Source organism: Numida meleagris, chromosome 6 (genome assembly GCF_002078875.1).
Source record: "Numida meleagris isolate 19003 breed g44 Domestic line chromosome 6, NumMel1.0, whole genome shotgun sequence".
Lineage (NCBI taxonomy): Eukaryota > Metazoa > Chordata > Aves > Galliformes > Numididae > Numida > Numida meleagris.
The window spans coordinates 29,801,505-29,820,872 of record NC_034414.1 but is presented as its reverse complement, the minus strand read 5'-3'; the positions used below and the strand labels follow the sequence as shown (position 1 = coordinate 29,820,872).

The 19,368-nt window shown below is 35.1% G+C and overlaps 1 protein-coding gene across 15 annotated transcripts in view; it reads left to right on the top strand.

Annotated features, from left to right (window-relative positions):
* The window catches only part of GPHN (gephyrin), a 270,607-nt gene that overhangs the window by 98,578 nt on the left and 152,661 nt on the right, over positions 1-19,368 (top strand). For all 15 annotated transcript variants that reach the window (XM_021401703.1, XM_021401702.1, XM_021401700.1 and 12 more), the window contains one exon: positions 11,857-11,914. In XM_021401703.1, coding sequence (XP_021257378.1) covers positions 11,857-11,914 — 58 coding nt within the window. Of the gene's footprint in view, positions 1-11,856; positions 11,915-19,368 lie in introns of those variants that run through there.

Genomic DNA, 19,368 nt, shown 5'->3' with positions numbered 1-19,368 from the left:
TGAAACCTCTAGCCTTGATGTTCAAGAGGCAAGTCCCTGATACATCAGTCTCACTGGAGCTGCTTTGAGATGATCTCCGGAGGTTCCTTCCAACCTAATTATTACTCTGTGATTTGAAAGTGGACAGTGATTGTTGGTGGCAGCGTTATGCTCATTAATGAGAGAAGAGCATGGTCCTGCATTCGTAACTATTTTTCATAGGTCAGAATTACTCTTTAAATTAAAAAAAAATACTGCTTTTTCAGAAATTGAAGCTAAACAGAAATCTCTAAACTAATATTATTTTCTACAGACATTTATTCTGGCTTCAAAAAGTAATTTTTTCCTGATTGTTTTTGCTTGAGCTACACATTTTTTCCTCTGGAAAAAAAAAAGACAAAAACGTTAAGCTTCATGCAGACAAGAACCTAATATTCCTTAAACAGATAGAAATTGCAGTAATAGCTCAAAAGTAAGAGTTTTTGGAATGCCATGTGTTTTCAGATTCTTTCTAAAGGCATTAAGGGCTACTTTGAATTAAAAAAATGACTGCTATTATTGCTTCTTTTTTAAATACAGAAAATACGTGCAGTAAAGGCTCTGTTGTTAAAAATATCTATTTCCTGGTGCTAACAATGGCCTTAATTAAGGATAGGTATAAAGTATGGTTGGATTTATGAGTAGTGGTGTCTTTAAACTGTTACATGCAAAGAACATTGTCTCTTACTATTTATTCTTCATGATTTATTTTATCTTACCTGTTGCTATATTGTTTTAAGGAAAGAATTAATATTGTTCAGGTCACAAATTCAGTAATAGATGTGTGCAAAATGTAGAGTGTTAACTAAAAACTGCAGGAGCAGTGTTAGATTTTTCATTTACTACCTAACTGTAAGCACCGTGTAGTAAAACGAATTTATACATTAATTCATAAATTAATACATTCATTATTTGGTTTTGCTGATCTGTTGGTGCCTAGTCATCTTTAAATATCAGTATTCTAATATTGGTCTAAATTACAAAACTTGTGTAAATAATTAATTATGAAATGCCATCTGACCGGTAACAACAGTGATGTTTCCTTTCTTCCTGTTCTTTGCGAATACTTTAGATGAATTACAGTTTGGTCTGAGAGTTTCTAGAGGTTTCTATAAAACAGAAATATTTCACTTGTTAAGATGATAGAAAGCATAAGGGGTATCTGAAAATCCAGAGGAGAGGGAAGAGGTGGTATATATGCATGAATTCCTCAGGGGCCTGTGAATAGAGTCATTTTGCCTTTTACTCCAATTGCTAATCATCCCTTGAGCTATTTTTCAGCAATGCTCTGTTCTGCTTCTCAGTTTCTATTCTTCTTGCTAGCCATGCTGCCTATTTGTTGTGTTGGGTTTTTTTTAGTTTTCACAAATCATTGGAAAAAGTGATGTGGGAAGAAAATTACAACATCTTACAGTGGTCTGAATGGATTCTAGTCATAAAACCCAGGTTTCTCTGTATACAAAACAATGTTAGGATATGAATGTCTGTGAAGGCCAAACATACATACTGTTCTTAGTATCTTGTTGTAAGTTGAATTGTCCTAACCATCTTTAATGGTCCTGCATCGTGGTTCTGGAAGTACTGTGCTAAGTATTAACTATGTTAGTGTTGGTGGTGTTAGTCCTTGGCTTAGTAATAGGTACTTAGTCTTGTAATATGTGGTTATTCAAGGAAGCAAAATCTCAGTGTTTTTCTATGTGAATCTGTGATACCAGTTAATAGTATTTCAAATGCCTCCAAGCTATCTGTGGTACTCATCAGTGGTATGGCAGGATAAGTTTCATTTAAGACTATTCTGCAGATTTATGAAAGTAATCATTAGCTGGAAAAGTGAGATCAATATGAGCATGCTGAACGTTGGGAGGTCACTTCTGCTTTTAAAGATCGTGTCATGTGGCAGGGAATTCCAGACTACATTTCTGCTTTGGAAGATATATCCTGTCGCTTTTGCTGGCATACTGACCACAGCTCGATGATATGGAATATAAATGACTAGACTTGAAGGAAGTTACTTAGTTTACAGAAATATAAATGCCACAGTTCTATTTTCACTCCTCTTCACCTGTACTGGTGCTGGAACTGACAAAGATATCAAATCTCTTCCTCCTCTGTGTTCTTCAGCTTCGGGATGGCCAAGAGGCATGCTGAGGTTATCAGGGTTGTTACAGGCATTGTCACCCAAAGAAATATGATGGTGTCTATTGTGCGTATTTGTTCAGTATCACTATGCAGTCATATCTTAAAATGAAGAAATGAATTTCAATTTCTGTGAGGCAGGTTACTCTTCTTTCTAAATATCATACGTGCAGAGGCATAGTAATAAAGAAGAATGGGGCATCAGCAAAATGGAGCTGGAGGGATCAATTTGTGTAACTTTCATTTTTACTTTTAAAAGAACGTCTCACAGAATAGAGGGCAGAAGGATGTAGCTGATAATGACTTACAGGGTGAGTTAAAGCTACAAGTAAAGAGAAGTTTACCATCACTTTATTCAAATGGATTTTGCTTTTGCAGGTTATTTGGAAATAGTTGTATTTTTTTTTATTTTAGTACCTGAATCAAACTAAATTTGTAAATCCACGCACCTCTGACATTGTCCAACATCCACATTTCCCTTCCTGCCATGTGTCTGAATATTGAAAGAGCTGGGTTGTAATTAGCTGTGACATGAGTTAAGACAAGTAGCTTTTATATTCATCTGGAAACATTTTATTGGCATTTAAATGATCAGTTGCAAAGAAATAAGGGAATGATAACTTCAGAAAACAAAAATAAGAATGCTGAAAACCCTAATATTTAAAATATTTTTCAGTAACTTGAGTTTGAATCTTACAGAAATATTTTTTGAGCTGCTGTACAATATGGATGATGACTTCAAAAATGACTACGTCATCTGGAAAGGAGATAATTATGCTAGACATACAGTGAGGTCTCACTTTCAGTATTGCCAATAATTCTATTTGTCTATAGAAAGTTCCACTAGGTATGAGGAGGGATGGATTGAATAGGAGTTGATTTTTTTTTTCTCCCTCCCACATTCCCCAGCCGAGAGCATCCACTAAAATTCTATTTCTGGGTCAACGTTTCAAACACAGTTTAGTTCTACTGTTTAGGCCACGTGAGGTAATACCTGAGCATCTACACCAAGGTGTTTAGAAAAGAAAAGAAAAGAAAAAGGACAGCAAATTCTGCCTCCAAATCTAACTGTCTAGAGAAATTCAGACATTAAAAAAAAAAAAGCTGCTATTAATTGTATACTGGATTATATTTATGCTTTATATTCTCTGGAATGTGGTGGAGAGAAATGTGACTAATATTAGAGTTTTGGGAAAGTGAAATATGGTGAAGAATGTATTTTGTCTTCAAGAGTAAGAGCAGTGTTTTGTATCTACACATCTTAACGTTTTTGAGGCCTACTATTTGTCCTGTTCTTAGTCACAGAAGGAAAGGGGAATGAATTTTCATTTCCAATGAATTTATTACAATCCAAGATACAAAAAGGAGAAAGCACACAACAAGTGGTGTGATTTTGCTTTCCTTCTGGACCTTCCTTAATTGATTTAATTAAAATTACTGTCTCTGAGACTTCTGTATCATTTGTGTGATTTCAAAACTGTAGGATTTTATTTGTAAAACAAATTATTTAAAACTTCTGACAGTCTTCCATAAATTCTGTGATTTACTTAATTGTGAAGAACCCATTTGATGTAGAATCTTGAATAATCAAACCATTTCCATGTATTCTCTGCTTTCTTTTTCTTCTTGAGTTTGGATCTTTCTGCTCTCACTTTTAGTAATTATTGGTAATTTTTGGAATAAAGAATTTTTCAGGATGCTTTCCTGCTTTATCACAGAATGGGCCGTGATTGCTCTTGTCAGCCTATCATGTGCAATTCATTCCAGCTTATTCTCTAACATCAGGGGTCCATGCATTTCCACTGTTCCACCTTCTGAGATATGTTCTCAGCCAAACTTTGTCTATTTTTAGAACAAACATTTAATATATATTAGCCTTGGCATAAATATGTGCCTGGACTTAGTGCTAGTAGTTTTTTAGCCTGACAGTCTAAGGGAAAACAAAAGGAAGGGAAGATAAACACTGAAGTTAGGAAAAGGAAGATACTGGGGTGTGAGAAATGCAGGTACATGAAGGTATTTTGGCATAGGCTGGAGAGGGCCATATTTTTTAAATCCATTTCTTAATGGATAATAAATCTGTTGTAGAAGTGGCCAGTGCTAGTTTGTAAAAAATCAAGCCTTACAATTTGTGCTAGTTGTGGGTCAATTTATCCTCCCAGGGGGAATCTTAGTATTTGTTTAAGATGGTCTCCCTTTTACAGTTGGGCACAAGCAAAAAGAACTCTGCTAAAATGATTGTCTGCAAAAATAGCTTTATCCTTCTGCTTAGGCTTCTGCAAGCTGTTATGGTAATTTACTAGTGGAATCTTTCATTTCCTTATCATATAGCCTAAATCCTTTAATTTGCAGTGCCTTCCATGAGAAGAGAAAGATGACTCTCAGGCACCCAAAAAATTTGCTTTCGGTTGAGGTACAGGAGGATTTCATGACAGGCAAATGCTAGCAATCTATATGCAAATGCTGTGTATCTCTCCTAGGTATGTACTTGCTAGAGGAATACCTGCTTTGCTGTATCACATTATTTCCTATAGGAAAAAGTAAGATCAAATGTAATTATTTTCTTTGCCCTTACTATAAATACTTCATACAGTGTTTTCAAAGTCCTTAGTCTACCAGCTAAATCCCACCATGAGTGTTAAATACATATTTCTTTGTCTAAGTGGTGAGAATATGGCTGTTTTTGTGATAATGATTTTTGTCTGCTTTTGCATATTTTTCTCTGAGGAAATTTTAGATCTCTCTCATGTTGTTTAATGAGCTGGCTGGTCAAGCATCTGATGCCCCGGTGGGAGCTTTCAAAGTCAGTGAACACATTTTTACTTAAATCTAGCTGACATTTCTGTCTGTTTGATTTAATGTATGATTTCCATAGTTAGATTACCAATCAGATGGAGCATAGTACAGTCATTCTTCTGTGCAATAAACAAGCATGCATCCAGCAGAAGAGTGGCCTTTTTACTGCTGGCCTACATGAAAAGACCATTTTCAGATTCTACTCACATTCTGGGAGACTTTAAAGTCAGATTTCATTACCTATAATGAAAATTGAGCATGCAGAATTAGTCTGTGGTATTTCATTCTTAGCCCATTCCAGATGCAGTGCCTCTCTCTCTTGTAATCTGGTGTTAACTGCACTATTACACAGCATAATATAGTGATCCCATAGTATCTACAGGAGATTAATTGCTCAGTTTTATTCTAGAATGCACGTTTCCAGATGTTGCCTTATGCAAATTTTCCATGTACTGTTCTGAATGCTGCTTTGTCTGACAAAGTTAAATGCTTTTAAAGTCTTAAAATAATTTTTAATTTAGAGATATCCATATTCTTTATATTTAATTTCATTCTCTTCAAAGATCTTAAAATGTTTGCCATATATATACCTCATCTCTTGCTGTGAAGTATGCCAATATAAATGGTAAGAGTTGTGAAAAGTTGTTAATAAATTTGTTTAGTGAAAGTCAACAGTTAAATTATTTTTGTGTCTCATGGAAGGTTCAGCATTTTCTCTTACTTTTCCTCAGTATATCTCTTCATCCTGACGGTAAAAAAAAAAACAACAGAAAAACAACCCACAATCAAATACTGAAATGGTGGTGCATCCATTCGCCTCATCTATTTTGTTTCTTTTGGGGGTCAGTGCTTGCAAACCTAAACTTCTTGGAGATTCCTCTTTTGTGCCTTGTGTGACTTTGTTAGGCAGCAGATAATCTGATAAGCAAGTTGAAGAGGGAGTAATCTACAGATCAGTGTTTAGGCTGGCCACAATAACACCCAAAACCAGTGGTGTGTAGGTGTGCCCCATATGCTGAGCTAAACCAGTTACTGAAAGAGTGCATGTCTGCAGTCATGTTATTTCTTTGAAGTTTTTGAGTTCAGTACGCTGAAGACAGCCTGATAGGGGAAAAAAAAAAAGTTAAAATTAGGTTTACATGGATCTAATTATTGGATCCATTTTTCAAAAAGATTAAACATGCTGTATCTTCAACATATATTTCCCCATATACACCTTGAAATAAGCAAAACTGTTTTCAAAAAGCACTTTGCACGCTTATTTGTGCAGTTCATCACTGGCACACAGCCAGCGATGTGAGCTCTAGTGTGGCTTTCTCTAGCTGCCAGTGTTCTCTTGTGTAGGAGGTAACCCCAAAATAGTATGCCTTCTTACTGGCTCCTCTAAGGGCACTTTAACAATTTCTGAAAGGTCAGTAGAAACCAGTATCAATTAAAGTACCTCTGTGTGTGCTCTAATGTGTACTCATACTGAGCTTATGACTTCAAATTCTGCTGCCTTTCCCTGGGACGCTCCATGGAGCTGGATCTGTAGGTGTGCCATGATTTGCTGATGTCTCGTGGGTCACCACTACGCTGGCCCAATTGGATCGGCTTCAAATGCTGTCCTGGTCAGTCTGCTCTGGCAGGAGTAGAAGTGTGTATGCATATGCATTCATTCTGTAGTCTGGGATAACTTGACCATGCCTTCCGAATTAGCTATAGGCAGTTAAGCTCCCAGTTGTTTGGTCTGCTCACAAGCATATTCTCCTGCGGCTGTTCTGCTTGGTCTATAAATCAATCAAAAGATCCTGATGGTAGATAATAAATATATTTACGAGATGGATCTAGAAAAAAATTGAGCAGAAGTTTCTGAGTTTTGCTTTCCTTTTTAGAGGAAGCAGAGTTTCACTGGGAGGTTTAGTGACAGCTTGATATCACTTAGAGTAATCTATCTGAAGAAAGATTAATGGTAATTAAAGTGGCATTGGAGAACTTCAGCAAATGACAGCAGCCAAGCTGGCTGTATTGATATTTTTAGAAAACTGACTTCACTGCATTCAGCATGAGTCATTTATTAAGTTAGAGTCAATAACTCAGCTTCTTATGGCAGTCACTGGATGTGGAACAGTGCATTAAGAGCATGTTCTTATCTTTGGTCAACACTGAGATTATAAAAGCTTAACAGAATTGGTTACATGCAGGTTCACAAGTGTCTTTTCACAAGCATGCTGTAGTTATGCAGTGACAACGTAATGCATCCACCTGCACATGCATAGACAAAGGAGCAACAGGGCAAACCAGTCCAAAGTTCAACTTGGAACTATAATGGAAAATAAGTTTGTGACTGTTATAATGTTATATCCAGAATAAATTATCCTTACTAACAGAGTTATGTTTTATTTTTCATTAAGCTTTGTTATCTTGAATTCTTTTCTGATTTACTAATGGTATATTTGGGCTGTGGTTCGTTGTTTCTCGCCTCCATTTGAGCACAATTCCTCCTTGTTTTTAACTTTCCTTAAGTTGGATGAAATTCAAGTCTTCCCTCTTCAGTGATATTATGATTTTATTTGTGAAATAGTAAAGCTTCCATCTGCTCCAATGCAACTGTGTTGAACTTATTTCAGTATATTTCCTGTATTTTCCTAATTTATGAGGTTGCTCCTGCAACTCTTCTTTGAACATTCTTTTAAATCCTTGTTATGAACTTCCTCCTATAGTCTATGCGTTACATTTCATCCTGAGATGCACTTTTTTTTTTCTAAAAGCTTCTCTAAAATAGACAAAAAGGTGGTATGTATGCTTTCACCAACAGTAATGTGAGATTTCGTATTTCCTAATGATTTCCATGGAATTTCTGTGTAATCTTTTTGGATTCTCCTCTCAAAGACCTCTGCTAGTTTTGCCCAGTATAAGGTGTGGTTCTTTTTTTTTCTTGTGTCAGTTCTAACGACTATATGTGGGAATAATTTCATTTCTCTTCTGCAAAGGGATTAGGCAATTGGAGTGTCTGTGTTAACTTGCACACAGAGTATGATACAAACCCGATGAGGTAGTCATGAATATAAATTGTGGAAATTATCAGAGATTATCTGTTGTATACACACACAAATAAACTAGAGCTAACTAGTGTTTGAAATAATTTCACTGTTAAATAATGTGGCTTGCTATAGTGAGAGAATGTTTCAGTGTGGAAGAGACAGAGCATTAGGTCTCTACAGATGGCTACTTCTTCAGCTTGATGAAAGTAGCTGGTTGTATATTTAGCTTTGCTCTTGGTTTGTTGTGTATTCATTCGTAGAGAAAATGCCATTTGTGCTCTAGGATGCTGGCTGTTACATTGTTGAGCTCGAGAAAATCGTAATAATAAAAGCAGACTGTGGAAGATGAAGAGTGAATCTGCATGAGAAATGGATCCCTGTTAAACTGAATTCTGGGCCTTCTAACATGTGCTATGCTGTGTTATATTCTGGTGTACAAAATGTACTGTAGTGAATGTGTGCTCTTGCTAGCAGATCCTTTGCTTTTCTGATTGCAGTGTAATTGCTTCTTGAAATACTCAAATCAAAAGAAGTTAATGTAAAATGTTTTAATAGTCTGTGAACAAAATCAATCTGCAAGAGAGATTGCTCTCAAGAAAATGAAAAAAATGATTGCCAAGTGCTCGTACTTTGCCGTTGTACACCATTGTGTATCATTCATTCTGTAGGTACCTTACATAGCTGAAATCTCCTGTCTGACCTCTGTTCTTTAAAGTGTTAGTGTTCAAGTTGGGGATTTGCAAAATAACATGCAAACTTCAAGACGGGTTGCAATTAATAGTGACACTTAAGTGTAATTCAGAAAAATCTTTGAAATCTGACATTTTCCTTAGGTTGGACATGCTGATTAATGCATTGAATTTCAAATTTGTATTGATTTTACTGTTCTTTCTTAAGATTCATCCCAATGTTTTTGTTTCTCTCGGTAACTTTTTAACGTATATGTCTGACACTATGGGCTTATCCTTCCACGGAGATATTTGAGACCCATCTGGAGGCCTACCTGTGCAATCTTATTGCTTTTGCAGAGGGGTTGGACTTGATAATCTCTTGAGGTCCCTTCCAACCCTTGCAATTCTGTGATCTGATTGTGAAATGTTTATAATAATGATATGGTAACACAAAACTAAGCAATTTAAAATTTGTTTTCAGACTTTTTAACATGAGGCTGGAATAAACTGGGATTTATGACTTTTAGGTGAAGAGTATGCAACATGTTTCAGAATTACTTCTGCTTCTAACAGACTCATTTGATGATGGAATTATATGGTGTAATATTTTGTTTCTGAAATCAAAACTTATCAAGACATTTTGCCAGAAAAAGCAGACTTGAAAAATTTGTCTGTTACTGTTAAAGTACTCACAGGCTGCCAATTACACAGTTTAAATCATTTTTTTCTCATAGATACTTAATTGCATAGTAAAAACAATTCTGTGCCTCAGACATATAGTAACTACAACCAATAAAAGAGTTCAGGCTGTGTTAAATGGATCCTGCTGATGTGTGTGCTACCTTTAAACTTTTGTGAAACTCACAGCCTAATTTTGTACACAAAGGCAAATGTCTTTATTATGTCCTCTGTGTTACCACATTTCCATGGCAATACTAGAACTCTCTTCCAGTAATTATAACTGAAGGGAAATCTTATGTTCTGAAATGAAGAAAAGATTGTAGACTCTGAAACATTTATAGAATTGTATATTTATGTGCCTGTTCTTTTTCAGTTTCAAATTTGGTATTATTTAATTACGTAGTCTGGATTTCTAAGCTAAAGATACAGTTGTAAGATTGAAAATGTATTTAGATATGGAGAGTTGGAGCTAAAGATGCAAGACTATTTAAACAGTAGCATATCTTTTAATGTAGTTTTCATTTTCAAAGCTATGAAATTGTGATAACTAACATTTTGAATGTCGTTGCATTTTGCTATTTTGTGTGAATGGAAAATATCCAATTCACTAATGTACAACAACTACTTTAAAATGTGCCACCATTTGGATCACTACTTGGCAAGTTTTAGAGAATAGTAAATTCTCGGCACAAACTTTGCAGAAATATTTGCAGAAAATGATGCTCATTAATGGTTTAAGCAAGCTAGATAAATTTACTGAGTCAATTATTACTTTCATTTAGTTTTTTTTTTTCTTTCTGATGTTATGCCAAGGGTGGCCAGTAAACGATTTCCTGCTGGTAGAGTTTCTGTCCTTTCCTTCTGCTAGGAGATGCAAAGATGTAGAAGTTAATACTTGGGTAGTTTAGACAGGAATGGATCGGAAACAATTAAAGAAATGTGTTCTTACAGGCCACATGCCAGTAGCGATAGATCTGGTCAAGTGCAACTCGTGTTCATGACACTGAGCCATTCCTTGTCATGGTGTTAAAGGAAGCCTTTGTCATGGTGTTGAAAGCAATTGTTTTTACAGCTATCCCTGTCAATGACCTTTGAACAAAGATCAGATGCAGTTAAGAGTAAAACCTCTCATTTGTACTTGCAGTGGCAAAAAAAAAAATCCTCTTGATTCTCTCCAGTGTTCAGCTGCACTGAAGATGTGCAGCAGAGCAAGTTGCAGAGGACATAGGAAAAACTACACTGTCTGACTGTCCACGATAAATTTGAATGCTGTAGTGTCTGGATCTTCTCTCTATCTTGGTAATCATAGCTGTTGTATTTGGAGCACTGATGAACTTTAGAACTGACTTTTTCCTATGCAGACTTCCTCTTCTGCTTGAAGCCTTCAAACTGTTCATTTCTGAGAGTGCCTGTAGAGATATGGATAGGCTGGATTTACAGGGAAAATCTTAATGTATTTTCTCTGTTACTCTTTGTTTCCCTTTTGAGATTGAGTAAGCAATGTGTATAACAATTTCAAGATGGAATATAAGGAAACACATCTGTGTAGAAATGCTGACAATTGTAAGGAAAAATCTCATAACATGAGGATACACATAGAAATACATATTTGATGCCTGTCTTCTGCTTTACAATAAATATTTTCTTATGTGATTTCCATTTCTGTAGGACCCAGGAAATGACTAGTGTTGCTGTGCAGAGCCAGCAGGAAGGTCATTAATGCTGTTATATTTTTAGGTCTGAATTGTCACTATCAGTGACGCTGCTTCATAAAAGAAAAGAAGCCATGTTTGCATGTCTCTGGGGAAAATACAATAGTAACCACCAAACCACCATGTATTAACCACCATGTGTACTACATGGTCTTTATTCTTCCTCAGTGTCTGGGTGATTTTTTACCATAAGCTTTTGCAGAATGCAGACAAAAAACCTACTTTTTATCATAGCTTTTCATTAAATTGAATGTGGAACCAAAAGAAACCCTGTTTTTTTTTGTATCAGTGCTAGCCATTTCACTTTTTAATTAGTAATCGTGAACACAAAGCCATGGAAACTGTAGATTTTTGAGGTTTGTACAGTCAGAAAATTTCAGTTTCTAGAATTGCATTTGTACATACATAAGGTTCACTAACAGTTTAGTAAAATACTGACCACAGAGCGTGTCAGGCCTAAAAAATTTAAACTCTTCCATACAATTTAGGAAAGAAATATGATGATTGGTGTCAGTTAATGTACATTATAACATCCCGTCAGTGGTAGTTCTGCTTGGTTGACCTATTTCTTACCTTTCAGCTTAGTGAAGGACACTTTATATCTGACTGATTATTTTAATGACATGAAGAAGAAAGGTGGGGTGTTGGTTTAGCTCTTTTTTTTTTTTTTTTTTTTTTTGCTGTTGTTTTGGGGATGGGTGGGTTTTACCTCTGAATTGATAGGTGGTATTTTTTGTGTTTTGGAGTGAGTCATGACATTGTTAACATGCTGTGTTTTGTGTTGCTGATTCTGAGGATATTTTCTTCTCTCAATTGCAGGTTGGGTGGGACTATATCTGCATACAAGATAGTGCCAGATGAAATAGAAGAAATCAAGGTACAGTATTACTGCCTTTCAACACTAAATTTTTTTACTTGGAGAATTACAGAAATGTTGCATTAAAAAGCCATGTTATTTATTGCTTTGAAATGCATTTGAAAAGAGTTCATAGCCTGCCTTTACTATCCTGTTTGACAAAATCTGAAGACAGAAAACAAGAATGGTTATAAATATTGCTTATCTGAAAAAAAAAGTAACTTAAAAATTTAAATAAAATTGAACACTTGTTCTTTCCAGACATTTATAGTCTCTCTTTTAATTGGTAAAATATATTTTCAGTAAGTATTAATCTTGATATTTCTTTATACATCCAAAACATTAAAAATTGTACATAAAAAACTTAAAATTGTTTAGTAATAGATTATGATTAATAATAGTTTCCTTCCACTTTACTAATCGATGAATATATTTACACTGCTGGAACATTTTATCATCCACTCAATTTTAATCTATTGTCACAGAATAAAATAAAAAAGAACAATAGAAATGATGTCTATAGTAAAATTCTTAGATCCATATTTAAGCATCTAAAATAGAATTTTCCTTATTTTTAGAAGTGTATCTTACCCTCATCTTAAGTGGGCTTCGGCAGAGTTGATGCCAGAAATTTGTGTAATTCCGTGCATATGTGTTTAGATACCTGAAGACAGGTGCAGGACTATTGGGAACATTAACATTACAATAAATAAATAAATGAATATTTAGACTTCTGTTGCTTCTGAGATCAAAAACATGACCAGTTCTTTCAGTATTATTTGTACCTTAAAGAGGATAGAATGAAATCTTTGGTACTCAGAATCATCAAAAGCTCTTTGATTTAGAAGGGTGACAACAATAAATTTATGTTCAGTGCAATGGAGTTTACATTCAATGCAATGTTCATTATTATAAAATTCATTTTAACTGAGTCCACTTCAGCAAATTGTATCAGTTCCTCAGTGGAGTGCTATGTGGGAATTTGGCCTAAATCTGTTAACATGCTTTCTGTAACTGGTGCTTTTTTCCTTTCAATTGGCACTCAGTTATTCTGATCTATTTCTTGTTCATTATTATTCCATTATGCTTTTCATGTATTTGTTTTCAGCTGTGCAAAGAGATTCAGTAGTGTAAAATACAATAAATGGAAGTGGTTGCATAATTGTTTGATCTGGGTATGACTTCATGGTGTGTAGGGTTGTGAGGGTTTATTCTTAGTCAGTTAACATCAAACCCAATATAAGCAAATGCAGTGTAGCTGCTTCAAAATCATAGCCATCACTCCATGATCAAAGTCAACATGTATTTTCCACCTCCAAGGTTAATGAGCTCCCCTATTCTAAATTACGAAGAGGAAGATTACTTATGAGTTTAGATCTGACATTTAGAGTTGGGAGTAGAAGAGAAGAAAGAAGGTTTACAAAACTTACTGAAGTTGATTAATATTTTCCTGTCATACAGAGAACTGTACCAAAACTATAAAAACAAAAATGAGAAAAATCTTAAACCACAGACTTCGTCCTTTCATTTATAAAAAATGGACAATAGATTTGGATTTCTTGATGCTGAAGGTTCTTGTTGCTTTCTGGCTTCATTGTGCAAACTGAGTTCAGTTAATGAAGAAAAATGGAGAGCTAGGAAATAAGAAATATATTTTTAGGAACTTACTGAATTAGGTATGCTTGTTAGTAAAAGGTTTGTGTTTTTTCCAACAGTCTGCTAAGGAAGGAGGTCTCTTCTGATTTTTCGTCTTTCTCACTTAGCTGGTGTTTAAATGAAACACCAGCCTGAAAATCTAGAGAACAGCAAAGGGGTTAAGACCTTTCATCATTGATTTCTGTTAAACCAGCATGTAAGTGTGAAGGGAAGATTGTATCGTTCTAAATCAGACCTGATTGGAAAAAAAAAAAAACACTTGCATTACTTGTTTGTGGGAGCTGTCTTGTCTTGTTCAGGTAATGTTTTTTTAGTTGTGACAGAAGTCAGCCACTCCATCATACCTCATGTGATTGAACTTCTCAAACTGTGATACAGTAGATATTATTCATATGAAAAATGGCATGGCTGGAAGATGCTGTGACACACTAGCAGTGAGTATAATAGACAAATTTATATTGAAATGGAAGAGTGTTTCTGTGCATATTTTGAATAACAGCTGCCAAACGGGGAGACTGACCATCCTTGCAGTGAAGACAGGGGAGTCTTAACTTCAGAAACATTCTCCAAGCAGACTAGAGTGGAAAAAGGAGAAGTAATAAAAGACAAATCAAGTGAGAACACTGGAATGTTACATTTAGAGATTATGTAATCTTCTTCCATGCACAATAGTTCAGAGTTATTTTGTCTCAGAACTGTCCTTCCCTATTTAAACATGAAATATTAAGAGTTTTAATTTGGTAGAATATGCAAGAAGAATAGCTCTGTTTTTATTATATGATTTATCTTGACAGGTTGCTGAATTTAATTCAAGGAGTTTGAATAATCATGTTTTCCGATCTCACAAAATAAACTGCTTGCTTAAAATGGCAAAGGAGGATACTTTATTAGGCAGAGAGCAATAATTATTGTGACAAATAAATAAGTAATTTTGACAGCATTTCCGTATATTCTAGAAAATGCGGTAGATTAACCTCTTTTACGGCTCAAAATAGCTTATGAGGAAAATGAGTACAGATTTACTGATTTCATTGATGCATGTAATTACTTCTTAGGTAGGATATTGTTGTAAAAAGAGATTGTCTCTCTCAGTTTGGGAAAAGGAAAAACTCTGTAAGCCTTAGTATACCTGTCAGAAGAAATGTGTTCAGAGAAGTTTAAGAAAATATGTATGTTTCTAAATGTATTAGTAATTTCAAAAACAACCTGTATAATGAATGTGCGTCTGTGTGTGTATATATATATGAGTTTACTTGTCTACACTGTAATACTCAGTAAATTTTAGTATGTTTACAATGTTTCTATTCTAGAGTGCTCAGAATATATTTATCCTTGCATTTGAGTCTATATAAATGATTTTACTATGTGTATATTTGTACTGTGGGCTCATATATCATTTATGAATATAGAATATTGTCTGTATATGTGTGTGCATATTTCTGTGAATGAGTATTTGGTCAGTGTTGGGTAAAATCAAGCTGCGCTTCCTAGTTAGCAAAATTGTGTAATGACTGGGATAGATAGAGACATATGAATTAGGAGTATTTATGACAGAACAGATAGTGTGTACCCTAGCCACCCTCATGCACCTTTATCAAGGTTGGAAAGAATTAAGTGGAACCAATTGCCATCACAGTTTCTCAGCGTCTACATCAGTCTGGCATCATTGAGCATGATGCAACTTAGATTCCCTGTTTTTGTGTCACAGACACTTAGGTTCACAAAGTGAGAGCTCTCAACAGATAATCACACAAAGATAACCATCACAGGTTCCTCCCCTAAAAACTCTTCTAGAACATAGAAATGTTGGATTGGATTTCATTCTTGTAATACTTGAGCTCCGAGACAGATATTTCAGTGTAGAGTACAAGATTAGACTGTTAGTTCTGGTGGTAAATTCTGAGTAATCTTTTTTTGGAAATATTTTTTAGTATTGGTTGTAAATTTGGATGTAAAGTACTTATGGACAAAGATCAGAATTTTTAGTCCATTTGTCCATCCTTTCACGCAGGGAAAAAAGCTTTATACTCATCAGAGAACACCTGCAATTTTTCTGTAGGTGGTCTTCAAATGAAAGCATATATGCGTGACATCTTAAAGGCTATATTCAAAGCCCTTTTCCCAAAGTAATGATAGGATAATTCTCTTTCTTCCTTAGAAGCATGTTCCCTTGGTAGTCTAATATATGAAAAGTTTAATTCTTAAAGGCCAGTTACTTTAGATGACCTATGAATTCGTGAGGTTTTAGCTTTCCCACATGATCGTACTAATGAACTTATGAAGAAAGCTGATTCAGTGTTAGTGCCAGCTGCATTTCCGAGAAAGGGTGGACTCTAATTTAAAAAAAAAATTAAAAAAAAATTTAAATGATTACAAATAAAATCAGCCTATCCAATGGCATTCTCTGAGATCTTCTGCTTTGTAGACCCTGTGACATCACATACCTACATAATATTTTACGCTAGAACCTTTTATGCTGATAGGAGTAGCTGATGAAACTTACACAACCTCTGCGTGTAGCCAGGAGACACTGGCCATGATGCCTCAAAGCATTTTCATGTTCATCAATGTGTGGAAAAAATAAGTAGCAATTTGTCAGCAAGTATCTTTTTGTTGTCCTGTGTTACACTGGAATCTGGACTTTTAGTGCCAGGTTTGGCTGGGCTGCTGGAACTAATGTCCAGGCACATCCTTACTCCAGTGAAATACGAGTGTTTCCTTAGAATACCTCTTCTATTGTGGCAGGGTTGGGCTCTTTTTCTTGCTGGTGCTTACTGTAGCACAAAAGGTTTCAGCTCTGCCCTTGTGGATGTTCCTGATTTCTTTTATGCTCATGGAATTGCTGCCACTACCACTATTACTGACATATTTTATTTTTCCCCTCTACCTTACTGTATACCTGAGAGAGTTACAAGATGTAAACCCAGCAAATGGGGGAAGTTAAGCATCCATTCCTTTTGGCATCTAGTGCTGAAGAGGATGGACAACTTTTTTTTTTTAATGTTATTTGGAAGTTTGGAAGAGATAGCAGGTGTTTAGGGGTGGCCCAAATTTCTTTACATATCTTAGTGATTGAACTCTGATCACTGTTGTGACTAAAGTGCGTATTAAGCACTCATCTGCTTTTCTGGCAAGGACTCCCAGTGCCTAGTGCTCTGGACTGTGGTATATTAAGTGTACTCACTAATTTTCCACATGAAGATAGGGATTACCTCTTGTTTTCCTCTGTCCTCATTTTTCATTTAAGTGGCTCTCCTTGGAGAACTCATGGCTCCAGACATAAAGTTGAAATGACACATCATCATTTTAGCAATATTATTGCTTAATTTCCAAAGCAAGCAAAACAGTTCTTCAGTTCTGTAGTGAGAGAAGCATCTCTAGGATGAAAAAGAAAATAGCTGAAACTTAATCTACTAGACAAGTCAGGATACTACTGATATTTCAAGCCTTTCTGGTTAGTCAAAACTTATGCATTCTCAGTACTGTTGCCCCTAAGAGAAGAGATTAATGTTCCTCGGATGATTCATTGCTATGGTTCTGTTTGCCTATTAAAAATTCCTTAGAAACAAACATTAGAAATGGGAAACAAACAGCAAGAAGTGATATTCTTGTTCACAAATCTCTTCTTATTTTTCAGCAAGCTTAAATTAAAAAAGAAATCTTTGCTTCTCTCTGTGACCATAGTAACCAACTTTCTCTGAATTTCCTCCTGGCTTTCTTTCATTTTCAGTTTTTGCTATATACATATTTCTGTATCACTTATCACCTGAAACCTAGTTAGGTTTTGAGGCATTTTCTTGTTCCTCTTGTAAGATCCAGTGTAGTGGGCAATGCTTTATGTAGCTTCCATTCTAACTGGAAACACCAGTTCTTAAGTAGGATCTCACTTAGCCTGAATGAGATGAGAAAACATGGATTAGCTTCATTAAACACCACATTGCTTTTGGCAAGTAAAACAACCTTACTTAAAAGCCTTTGTCATTTCTCATGTGGTCTGTTACATTACCTTTTGTTTCCTTATATTTGCCCTGTAAGAATGTATTTCTGGTAACTCTGTTTTATAGATCTATCAAAGAAATGTAACGCTGTCGTATCACAACTGGTTATATTGTAGTTGGTTAGGGGTTTGAATGAGTCTAAGGGAGATCTAAGGCACGATCTTTTCTCTGCAGTAACTAATTTTCTATTAAATTATTTCTTTTTGGGACTGCCTAAAGAGATGAGTTTTGCTAGTGTGTGTGTATACGTGTGTGTTCATATATGTATAAATATATGAAGAAAAGGAGAAGAATTGTTTATTATTAAGAACTTTCATGTTCTACAGCTGTTTACAGGTGATCTCATAGCGAATTAGGGAAGTTATTAGATGTGGAGAAATTGAGTGTAATTACGTACATTGAAATATTCAATGACTGAATGGTAAAATATCTAATGCAATTAAAAGGAATTCAATGTTGTGATGTGTGTAGGAGGTGTGAAACATCCAAAGTTTGCATATAAAACAGCAGGTGTTGCTTGGACTATTGCAATCAAAGAATGAGGTCTGAGAATTGTGCTAGTGTGCTTACTATTAGATCAGTGTTCAGGAGCAACTGGGAAGAAAAAGTGAATTATTAGGAAAGGAACAGAGATCAGAACATAAGACCTTACCTGTTACCCGTGAGCCTCTTGTGTCCCACCGTATACAGTGGTGTCTGAAAGTCTGATCCCTTAGTCGCAGCAATGGCACAGTAGGGCTAAAATGATTTAGCATCAAATTACATGAATGATCTAATTGATAGCACTACTTGCATTTGAAGAATGGATATAGACAGTGAAACTAAAATGTTCACAAATGTCACAAGAAGTTGCATTTCAGCTCTTTTCTAGATTGATTGCAAATTTTAAGTAACCTCTCATGCTTGATTTATGCAAATTGTAAGACTGAAAGCAGACATTCAAGTTTTGACTGTATGTATTCTATTGGTTGATAATTTACTTATTTTAGGGAATAAAGAATGGAATTCTTAATAACAGAAAGGTTTTACCTAAAATTGCTGAAGTTGAAACCTTATTTCATCATAACACAGCAGTCATTTCTTCTTGAGAAACTGGTTCAACTGATTGCATTTTTCTGAAAAAAAGACTTATAGCTGATAGACTACAGATAATTCAGATAATTTATTTTGCTTTCAGAGAATGCTTTCTGTCTGGGTTCTTTTTTATGTTATGTTTTAATGGCTTGATTGGGAAAATATGTTAGGAAGACATTAAAGATGCCTCCCTGTGATATGCAAACCTGTAATCTATATTAAGATAGTGATGCTTAATATTTGAATATGTTTACACCTAATAAAGCATCTCTGATGATTAAAATCTTTGTGGTACCCTAATCCTATTTGCCATTATTTACCCTATCATGTCTAATCCACTGTCTAAAAAAGAGAAGGAAAAATTTAAACTTCCTTCTTGAAAATTTCATAAAGGAGTTGGATAAAATTGACTCTATAGTATAAACCAGATGTGGTGAACCATGTGGCTAGAGGCATTTTGTTTGCTCAGATGCTGTTATTGTCAGATGCAAAAAACGTATTCAGATGAGATTTCGTACAGATGAAGCTATATTTGAGAACAAACATAAAATGGAAAGTTTTAAGTGAGTTCTCTTTGTTATTGAGTATGCTAGGTAAGTGCCTCATCTCATCTCTGACTACAACAGAGTTGGAAGGTTGGCTTTACTGATCTGCTAGGCTTACACAAATTGATTTCTTTTAGCTAAACAAAATCAGAGCAAAAAATGTGGAGATATAGTTTACAATGCTTTCCTTAGCCCTAGCCAT